This window comes from Selaginella moellendorffii, unplaced genomic scaffold, assembly GCF_000143415.4.
Source record: "Selaginella moellendorffii unplaced genomic scaffold, v1.0 SELMOscaffold_1, whole genome shotgun sequence".
Lineage (NCBI taxonomy): Eukaryota > Viridiplantae > Streptophyta > Lycopodiopsida > Selaginellales > Selaginellaceae > Selaginella > Selaginella moellendorffii.
Window position 1 is genome coordinate 4,997,142 of NW_003314262.1, and position 11,410 is coordinate 5,008,551.

The following is an 11,410-nucleotide window of genomic DNA, read 5'->3' on the forward strand; positions in this document are numbered from 1 at the left end:
AAAGATAAGACTTAAATGAGCTTCCAGCCAAGTTCCACATATTTTTGACAAAATCATGGATCCCTTCTCGAAGAGGAATAGAAGTCGAAGGTCTTGAAAGAACACATTTGAAAGCTGTCAAGGTTTGAGGCGGGGGTGATCAGGGTCGCAAACGTACTCAATCTTCTTCTTTGCAAAGCAGTGACTTACCACCTTTGTTCATTTACAGCATCATATTCTAACAGCGATGCCAATCATCACGCTGCTGTGTCCTGAATCACCATCCAGAAGAACTCCCGGTTCTTAAAGCACCGCAATGTCCTTCGTCTTCGAGAAGAAACTTCTCTTGAGTTTGCAGCAATACTTCAGAAGGTGAGGAAACCTTTTAGCAATATGATGATCCAGGCTCCTGGAAAGGAAAAAAAGCTAGCTTTATCTGACATGAAGAACTTGCTTTTAACAAGAGAACCAAGCAAGCTCCCCCCAGGCTTCTGTCAGAGCATCGGGCGCCTCCACCACTGACCAGCTCTCGGAATCAACTCCATAGTGCACAATACGCGAGCTGGCCCAATCAACCAACCATATACTGTTTCTCCCATCAGTGCACGTCGAGTTCACGTCAAACTCCTTGTCATGGCACAAAACAATCTCCCACTTCTCTCCCTGCCTCTTCCCCCCCCAATTTCTAAATCACTCACCACCAAAAGCCGGTCCCAATCCAGCTGAAGGAAGCACAAGTTATTTGCCCCCATCTCGCTGGGATCAACCTCCAAAATTCGCCAGCAACCATCTCACAAGTTGTATCTCGCAATCTTCTGAGAACCAGTGCAAAACACCACCACCTCACCATGATCCAGGACCGGATAGAAGCCATTCATGCGAAACGTGTGCCATGGTTCTGGGCATTCTTGTTTGCGCCTGGACCACTCGCCCCGAGCCGAGTCGTAAATGTACAGCGAGACCCATGGCATGACGAAGATAGCGACACAAAACTCTCGTGTTGATAGATCCCTCTCGCGGTTGTACACCACTATGTGCATTTGCTCGCTGTCTGTTGGCGGCAAAGGAACTCTTGCCGGCGAGGAGTTGAGATTGCTGTAGCGCCACACGAAGATGCAAGAGGTCTGCCCAAATTTCTCAAACGTGGCCAGGCACAGCAAGCCGACGTCGCTGCTGACGATCCTCATACCCTTGGGGAGCGTCTGGAAGAGGCGCCACTCGCTGCGCAGGGAATTCTCGACTGGCCTCACGAAGATGGATTTCTCTTCGTCATCGGCGATACAAAGGCAGAGATGAGGGATGCAGTGGTGGGAGCACGCATAACCCTTGCGAAAGCTGGGATCATCGATTGCTCTTCGCCATTTGCGACACACACACCTTGCCTGGCACAGATCTATTGCGGACAGTTTGAAGAAGACCAGCTCCAGCTCCGCCATCTTTTCACTCTCTACACCATTTAGGGCTTCCACTCGGGGATTATTTAAACGTCCAAGATCAGGCCACGTGGACGGCAAAAGGAGGCCCGCAGTAACATATAGAATCGTCGCGCAACGATACCACTGCCGCTCCTAGAAGCGTGTACTCTCCTGGAACGAGGAAGAACAGCGAAAATCTATGCACTGCCTCTCCCAGAGAGCTCAATTCCACCTCCACTCCATCCAGAGCGCCTGATCCAAAGCTCTCAAAGTTATCTCACGAAGAAAAAAACTGTGGAGGGAACTTACCAGCGTAGAGGATTTGCTGCTCCACCACACAGCTCGCTCCAGAGATGTCCCGGCAAGCGACGCTGAGCGACACGGCCACGTCCTCGGCCGTGTTGTTCTTGACGAGCATCTCGATCGGGACGAGCTGGTTCGCACGAACGTCCTCTCCTGCCGCGAGCCTGAATGCAAATGTGAGTGGATCCGGGAGGAGGATCTCCCGGACCGAGTCCCTCAGTGCGTCGCGGATTGCGTCCTTCAAGTGGAGCTCGCCGCTGGTGTTCTTCCCCGACGACCACCTCACGCGGATGCTCGAGCACAGCTCCTCGATGGTGGAGGTGACTTCGTTCCTGGACCTGTGCTCCAGAGCTCGAGCTGTTGCGAAGAACGCCTTGTCGCCCAGAGCTGGCAGCTTGAATTTCTCCAACGGAACCAGAACCCGTGCACAGTGCTTCCTGTCGACTTTCGTACTGGCATCAAGTTCTTCGCCTTTGACGGCCACTGTCACTTCAAAGAAAGCGTCCGTCCCGTTCCACAGCTCTAGTTCGAGCACTCGTAGATTCCAGCCTCCCCTGTAAGGATCCATTCTCACTGCGGCGTTTGCTTCGGCTTTGCGAGTGTCCGCTGGGAGAGTACTGCTTAGTTGAAGAGGAATCTCCATCGACAGCAGCCGCGAATTGACAAGACGAAGGCCTTGAAGAACTCGAAGCCTCAAACGACTAGTCAGCCGTCTACCAGGAGAGAGTTCTTCGTCAGTGCTTTCAAGAGTTGGAGAGCCTGTAAAAATGTCCTCCGTTAGTTTCAGAAGATAAACTGCGTACGTTACCTGCGTAGTGGATATGAAGAAAAGCTTCTTCGTCCAAAGATTGAGTGGAGTTTTCGAGTGTCTTTCTCTCACTCTGCGAATCCAGGTGGCCAATTTGGAGCTGTATTGGCACGGACGCCTTTCTGCCAGTGTGTAGAGGTAGTGCCGCTTGAAGAACATCGTCCTCCACATATACATGTTGCTCGCGGCGCCTCGCCACCATTGTTACGTTCGCCTCTATAACTGGCACGGAACCAACGTTGCACAGGTCGATCGTCATGTTGCGAACCTCCCCCTCGTACAAGACTACCACGCCCTCTCCGCCAACAACGTCCACTACTAGAGACGGCAGCGGAGGAATAACTTTGATGTCCGGGAGAGGCTTGTTTCGGAGTTTCAACCCACTTCTGCCCGAGCTTCGGAATGGATCTGCCAGGAACAAGCCTCTCTCAGCATCTGTGCCCCCAAAACAGTGCTCGGTAACAACGCCGTTGTAGTTCACAAAGCATCCCCGTACTGTCAGTGACCCGGTCGAAAGTGGCCTCCCAGAGAGTGACAAAACGTCCGATCCATTCGGAGGTAAGACGAAGGACAGCGGAAACGCCTCGAATTCCCCCGGTTCCACTGACAGGCATATACTCTCAACGTGGATTTCGAAGGCACAAGGGTTCGCAACTTCAACGAGGACTTCGACTGGTTCCCCAACTATCCAGACGAGCTGAATCTTTTTCGGCTCCTTGTGCCTCCCTGAAAACGGCGTGTAGATAAACGGGCCGGATGAGCTGCTCTCTGTCCACCATTCCTTTTTCCCAGGTTTCCGTTTGATAAAGTCCATTTGCGAGCTTTCCTGAGGAAACGAGTGCCACCTGCGAAAATTGAGTCAGTTGAAAAAAACAGTACAACTCAAAGCGTCAAGTCACCTGAGGAAAGGGAGCGCTGGAACTGAAGACCGTGTCCCACCTGGGAGTTTTGCCGCAGCTGTTGACAAAGCAGTGGCAAGGCTAATTTGGGCATGTGGTGTGATAAGTGGATAATGAGCTCGAAGAAGCTGTGACGCTGCACACCATGCAGCTAAAGCATCGCCACCACGTATAGAAGCAGCCAGCATGTTTGCCAGAACGTCGATTTGCAAGCTGCTCCATGGGGCATCATTTGTGCGGTGCACTCGTGAATTAATGCCACGAACTTCCTTGGAGACAATATACAACGTCAGTGAAACATCTGATCATGGAGACTTCGACTTACTTTGTGTGCAGAATTTGAAGGACAATATGTACTCGACAACGAATGTAATATCTGTAGAGCACTCAAGGCAGCCCAGTGATTGTCTTGCTGCAAGTACAGATGAGCAACTTCTCGAGAATAAAAAGCAGCTTTTCTCTCATACCCCAGAAATCCATATATTCTGGCCACTTCAACAAACAAAACCAGCCGGTCATTTGGCTCCAATAAACTTTTACCGGACTCAATACAGTTTGTCAAAATGTCGATGGCATCTTTGGTTGACTCTTTTCTGAAAGTACAAACGAATTCAGAATAGAGCTGCTTCACTGTTATCAATTTTTACCTGGAAAGTAGCTTTGCAAGCTTGAGGTTTGCCTCCAGCTCAAAGGCCAAAAACGTTCCCCTGACAATAAACATGCTCAGAATTTTCAAAACTCTCTGCACCTACACTAACCTCTTGTAGAGCTGAATGATCTCGGCATAGTGAGTTTTCACGTCATCATAGAACTGCTGATCTCGCTGACGATCTACCTGTGACAAGATCGAGTTAACCAGATAAAAATCAAAGAATTTCAAGTTTGCTGACCATAATAGCGCTTATGCTGCCTTCTGCTGCTCCCGCGTGCCAGAATACATCTCCAGTAGATTTTAAAACCTCAGTTGCAGATAGGTAATGTGCGCTTGCGTTCAAATGCGACCCAGAAAGAAGACAATAATCTCCAATCGCCTTTTGAAGGCGGCCGAGTCTCTTCTTTTTAGCTTTGCTAACCTGCTTATACAAAAAACTTTCACAAACGTAACATGAAAAAATCTCGTTAAGTTACCTCTTCACTCCCTGTGGACGCCGGCAAGTCCAGTGGTGTGGTCAAGGAGCTTGCAACCGGATCGCCTAAGAGAACTCGCCTCTCAAAGTCCATCAGCATCGCTGCTGCAAACGCTTGCATCAAGGCCTTGATATGCAGCTCCAGAGTCTCGTAATCCGCAGAAGGGAAGAGTATAAAATCCGAATTCTTGCTCTTGTCTTCTTGTTTTAGCTGCAAAGTAACCAGAAAAAATGGTCGTTAGAGCAACAACGATAGAAACAAAAAGAAAAGCCAAGGCGAAGCACACACCTGATTATCACTGGCATGGAATCCAAAGCACCGCTTCACCTGTGCCGAAGGATACGAGGCACAGATGGTCAAGAACTTGTCGTACGTAGCTCCAAGATCATGGGAAAGCGGGCAGTGGCACAAGCCGATCACTCCGTGAATTTTCCTGTGAGCTTGGAAATCCTCCCAGGGATTTCTCACAGCACCGCCAACCATAAACTTTATCCTGAGCTTCCCAGTCTCCCAAGCAAGCTGCGTGAAAGGACTCTTTTGGTGCTCGATGTAGAAAGCTCTCACACTCCGGAGATCCATATCCGTGTGCTTGACGATCGTCTCAACGTAGTCTCGGAGATAGACCGGCGGCATTTGCCCCATGGCCAGGACGGCCACACGGATCACCGAGAAATCGTCCAGAGTCGCGTCCAGCTCCATCAAGAACGGCGGAATTCTAGCTCGCGAGGCTCCAGGTCTTTCGTGGGCTCCCCATTGTCAAGATGCCTGATCCCGCGTCGAGCTCGCATCAAGAACGCCCGATTTTCCCGCTCGCGAGATCTAGCGCCATACTCGATCTGATCTACCCTACCTGGAAGAGCGGCGTCGCCCGATCGCAACGCCTTCTTGGCGCCTTTCTTTCCTTCGAGGCAAAAAAATATTATGACCTAAACTATACGGAGACTGTTCTTCTTAGGATCCAGCGGCATTCTCGTCTCTCTCAAATTCCAGCAATTCTCGTCTCTGAGATTGCTCGAATAAGAATCGATTTCCTTCAGCGATTTGTCCCAGTAGCCGAGATCGCCTCGCCAGTGTCTATCAGATAGAGCACCACATTCCCGTCATCCTGGACGACCAGCGCCGACGATTGATCGCACTTCCCACAGCCAGATTGGAGAGATACCTCACGAGCTTCCCACCTTCGTGCCAGGGCTCGACGAGCCAAGTCCGTACGTTGCAGCATCGTGAAAACTGTGTCGTACAAGATGGTACTGTTAACCACGTGATTATCCTACAATTTGCCGAATTAAGCGGAGAATATCCAATAGATTTAGTCGAATATCCATATGTGATGATTTGAGGGTCAGTGATCCAAATTCATATGCGAATGATGTATCCTCCTCCAATTGTGTATAGTTATGACCAGCTGATGTCCAAGGTCTTGTGCTAATGGCAATGAGATTTCTTATTGCATCAAATATAAACATTACTATTGACTTTGGAAGCCTGTCACTGCCACCCCATTGTACATAAACTGCATGATACATTGATGGATAAATAAGAATTAGAAGTATGGGAGAAGGTTAGTAAATTAATCATGGCATCATCTTAAAAAAGCTGTATACATTATTACAAATTTATAATATTTGTCAACGTGTTTTTTTTTTTTCCTGTTTGGCATATAAAAATCTAGCTTTTACATTTATCAAGAAAAAAGTCATGTATTTTCTTTTGAAAAGTGTTTTCTAGAGTAAAATATAAATGGGATTTTGTCTCAAATATGACTTCTTTTATCAAGGTTAATTCTTGTTACTGCTATATTCCCTTCAGGACTCATCCAGGTACTTGTTTCTTATTAACGATAATATAGTGTTTGCAAGAGAAAATAATAGTGTTTTAGGAACAAGTATTAGTACATGAAAAAAATGTTATCAAAGCACAGTAATTATAAAAAATATTAATGTAAAGTTATAATTTATATCATTAAGGGTTTTTTTTAAGCTTCAAAAGATAAAATTTTATTAATTTTATACAGTTTGAAAATTTTTACTGTCAAAATATGACCAAATATAGTTTTATGTAAATATATATATAGAAATGACTCTATTATATATTATATCTCTTTTTCTATTGTGCTCCTATTTAAAACTGATTTGTGAAACTTTACGTATAAATTCAAAACTAATACATTTTTAAAACTCATATGTAGGATTGATATGGACTTAGACTTTTAGATTTGCCCTGGGTGAATAACAAAATCAATAATTTATACAATAATTTTTTCTAATTTGAAATTTTAATATTAAAAAATTAATATAATTCCAGGAAAATTTAAATTGCTAAGAATAAATATTTTTTAATAAATATATTAGATGTAAAGTAGTACTTTTATTTAGATTACTAACATTGTAAGGAAAATAATACTTGATCCAGAAAGAAGTGAAAAAGGAATTGCTAAAAATAATAAGTAATAATAAGTAGATGTTACATTTAAGGTATAATTTTAAAAATACTACTATGCTACTACCAAAACTCGACAAAGTAAAATATATTATTACTAATAATTATTACTAATTTAGATATTAGAAAAGAATTACTTAATTATACCTTTTACTTAGAATATAAAATAATTAGATTTTAAGAACATTAATATATATTACCCAGACTTAAACAAGAGAATAATTACTAAGAAAAATTTATTAATATAAATATATATGTTATATCAATTATAAATTTATCCACTTCCCCTCACAAAATTTTAGTTGTGTTTTGTAAATGACCTTCTCCGAATAAGTTAGTGGTATAAATCATTTTAAATGAAACCACAAAGAATAAGTCGTAAAGAACAAAATTTATGTAAAGTATGACATATTTGTTCCTCTTAATTGCCTCAAACTTCTTCTGAATAGAAAATTAAAAAATTAAAAAAGAAAAAATAATATAGAAAAAATAATAAAAATTACCTTTAAGTTTTCAGACCTCTTTTCTACTATTGTAGGTGCTCTATAGAGTATACACTCTTCAAACATATTATTACCTCTTCCATTTCATTCTGAAACTGTTTTATAATAAATGCATTTATTCTAAAGTCATTTGGTAGTTTCAAAGTCTTTATAATTGTTTATAATTGATTTTCGACATTAACTATTCAATCACCAAAAAATCTTAAAAACAAATAATTAAGTGTGCAATCTTTCAGCCACTCAAAGTGACATTTGTGGTCTTTACAACATAGATAATCAAAAAAATAAAAAAAATATATAAGCTCTTGTGTTCTCAATGCTAGAAGAACAATATCTTTCTTCTCCTAGGATTTCTTTTTAAAAACCATTTAAAAAGCAAATTAACAAAGATTATAAATTATAAGCATAAATTACATTTTCTTCTTATTATGATGTTTTGTTGTAAAAGATACAATTAAAAATTATAAACTATTACAAAATAATACATCTTTCTTTGTCTCATCCCATTATATAAAAAATTGTATAACAACAAATACAACCATGAGAGCTTCCAGATTTCCTAATCTTTTGTCTTTATTTCTCTTGTTAGTTACACTCTCTTGTTAGTTACACTCTCTATTGTAAAGATTTATAAGCAATTGGGAAGAAAAAAGTATTATTTTGTGATATTTATTTATTTTTTCTTATTTGATTTGTGAGGGCCAAGTGTACAGTTACGATGCCGTATACTAATATTAGCGTAGTGGGATTTTGGTAGCCGTCGGATTAGTTTCAATCCGGACCACTCGCTCCTGTATATAAGCTAGGGTTTTTGGGCTAATGGATATGCACATTTCTGTATTCCCTTTCCATATTCTAAGCACTCACATTGGTGGAGATGAGGGGCACCTTTGATTGTCTCTGATGAGTGCTTGGATTTGGGATTTTGGTTTAGATCTAGCTTTTGCATTGTCTAGATCTAGCTTTTTCCATTTCCTTCTTTTTGTTCTTTCCTTTCAGGATTTTGGTTTAGATCTAACTTTTTGCATTGTCTAGATCTACCATTTCCTTCTAGCTTTTTGTCATTTCTCTTCTTTTGCTTTTTCTTTTTCATTCGTTTCCATGGCAGATTAGCAATCTCCTCCTTTGACTCTCGAGCAGCAGTTGGTCCAATTGCTTGATGCTATGCGCTTGCAATTGAACAACCAAACTCAATTGATGGCGGCATTCACGGCACGTGGTCCAACTCCTCCTGCTCTTGGTGCCAATCCTCGCGTTCGGCCAGAGTTCTTTCATGGGAATCCCGGGGATGATGTGTACCATTGGTTCGATCACTTCACGGTGATTGCCACATATCATTCTTGGGATGATGCTTGACGTTTACGTGAGTTTCCCACGTGTCTCCAAGGGACGGCGTTGTAGTGGTACAATGGATTGAGTGCGGCCACTCGTGAGGATTGGAGTGTTCTTCCGGACGTCTTCAAACGCGCCTTCGGACATGCCGACGATTGTGACGATGCCTTCCAACAATTGCATCGTCTTCGCCAAGGGCCATTTGAGTCGGTGATGCAATTTGGCGTTCGTTTCCGAAGTCTTTTGCTTCGTGCGGAGCCCAATATGTCGGAGCGGATCAAGCTAGGAATGTTGTGGCTAGCACTTCGTCAAGATCTTGTCGGCCTTGTGCATGCATTTGCTCCTGCCACCCTTGACGATGCTCTTCGTTTGGCACAACGTTATGAGACGTCACCTCTTCCACTTCTCGCTGCACGTCCTTCCACTCCACTTTCTATGAGTGATGGTCCTGTTCCCATGGAAGTTGATGCTGCTGCTACTCGAGTCCAAGGACAAGGACGAGGACGTGGTCGTGGCCATGATGTTCGTTGCTGGGCGTGTGATGAAGTTGGTCATACTTATCGGCGTTGTCGGCGCTTTCTGGATTGGCGACCTCCATTTCCTGGGTGGAAACCTTGGCGTCCACAACGTCCCGTTGGTGCTGCTGCAGTGGAAGGTTTGGACACCGAGATGAATCTGGGAAACGAGGAGTCATGCGAGTAATGGAGGGACCTTGCGTGAATAAGTCAGTGACCCCTCCATCTTTCTTTCGGGAGTATCATCAAGGGGTTCACTCGGCACCAGTTCATCCAGTGTTTACTTTCCAAGCTCATCTTTATAACAAGAGGTCTCCTATTATTCTCTCCGTGTTGGTTGATACAGGTTCGAGTTTATCTTCTATTGCTCGACCTGTTGCCACATGTTGTCGTCTACACTTGCGTCGTACGGTGGAACCAATTTTCATTTTTTATGGCAACGGCCGTACACATGCATGTGCACGGGATGAGGCAGACCTGGTTGTGCGTGTGGGCGATCTCGAGCTTGAGTTGCAGTCGTTGCGGGTGGTGCCGAGTCAAGCTTTTGACCTCATTCTTGGTATGGATTAGTTGCAGCACAATCATACCAAGTGTGACTTTGAGGCTTCTCCCCCTTGTCTCATACTTCCTTATGTTTCCTCCATTCCTCTCACATCCGTACCTCTTCGTCCCTCTACTTCTACCTCTGCTTCCATTACTTTTGTTCCCCCACTATTTCCTCCTGTGTTTCCATCTTGTTCTACTCTTCCCTTTTCCGATCCCTCCGACGATCTTTGTGTTGCAATAGTTGACCGGCTTATGAAGGAGTATTCTAATCTCTTTGACTTTGACCTATCGTCTGGAGCCAAGATTGCTACACGTCATCCGATTCCAACTAGGGATGCTCGTCCAATCAAGGTTCCTGTTCGTCGTCGGTCACCAAAGGAGATCAAGATTTTACGTGCAAATGTCCAGGAGATGTTGGAGAAGGGTGTTATTCGGAAGTCGCGAAGTCCTTGGGCATGTGAACCTCATCTTGTGACGAAGCCTGATGGGAGTATTCGTTTCTGCACCGACTATCGTCCGTTAAACGACGTAACGATCCCGATGTGTACCCTCTTCCTCACACTGCTGATCTCTTGGATCGTCTGGGGTGAAGTCGTTGGTTCACCAAGCTAGATCTTGCTTCTGGGTACTGGCAAGTACCGATGGCCGAAGAAGATATTTCTAAGACTGCTTTTCGTACACCATTTGGTTTGTATGAGTTCTTAGTGATGCCATTTGGTTTGAACAATGCTCCAGCAACTTTTCAACGGATGATGGACGAGGTTCTTTGCGATATGCCAGAGGTGACTGTTGACTTCATTGATGATGTCTTGATCCACTCGGAGGGGATGTGGGAGGAGCACGTTCGTGATGTTTGTAAAGTGTTGGATCGGTTACGCGACGTTGGTTTAAAGCTGAAGCGGTCGAAATGCATGTTTGGATCCAAGGACACAACTTATCTTGGGTACCATATTTCTCGTGAGGGTTTGCAAGTTGATCCTGACAAACTTGTGGCTGTTCTAAAGTTCCCTACTCTAAAGTGTGTGAATGATGTGCAGTGCTTCTTGGGCAAGGTGCAGTATCTCGGGCGTTTTGTGGATCATCTTTCTGATCGCACTGCACCATTGCGAGTGTTGCTGAAGTCATCAACATCATCTTTCATCTGGTCTCCGGATTATGAGCGGGCGTTTGGGGATCTCAAAAAGTTATTGACAACTCCTCTGGTTTTGGCATATCCTGACTACACTTGACCTTTTATTTTGCGCGTGGATGCTTCTGACATTGGTCTTGGAGGTGTGTTAATGCAAGAGAGCTCGAGTGTGCCTGGTCAGTGCCATCCCATTGCATATATAAGTCGTACATTACAACCAGCAGAGATGAACTACTCCACGACAGAGAAGGAGTGTTTAGTAGCAGTTTGGGGTTTCGAGAAACTTCATGCATATCTACATGGTTCTCGGACGTTACTTGAAGGTGACCATGCTACTGTTACTTCGTTATTAAAGCGAAAGAACCTAGTTGGTCGTACTGCTCGGTGGGCTTTGAAGCTTCAGATATATGATTT

At 44.1% G+C, this 11,410-nt stretch overlaps 1 protein-coding gene across 1 annotated transcript; it reads right to left on the reverse strand.

Annotated features, from left to right (window-relative positions):
* Positions 1-1,434: 1,434 nt before the first annotated feature.
* Positions 1,435-5,426, reverse strand: LOC9662525 (trafficking protein particle complex II-specific subunit 120 homolog). Its single transcript, XM_024686447.1, has 10 exons — positions 4,821-5,426; positions 4,533-4,742; positions 4,295-4,477; positions 4,163-4,239; positions 4,052-4,111; positions 3,730-3,997; positions 3,405-3,673; positions 2,506-3,350; positions 1,704-2,456; positions 1,435-1,646 (listed from the first exon to the last, which is right to left on the reverse strand). Exons 1-10 carry the CDS (start codon positions 5,229-5,231, stop codon positions 1,474-1,476), a joined length of 3,249 nt encoding a protein of 1,082 aa, XP_024542215.1. The 5' UTR covers positions 5,232-5,426; the 3' UTR covers positions 1,435-1,473.
* Between the last annotated feature and the right edge of the window lie 5,984 nt (positions 5,427-11,410).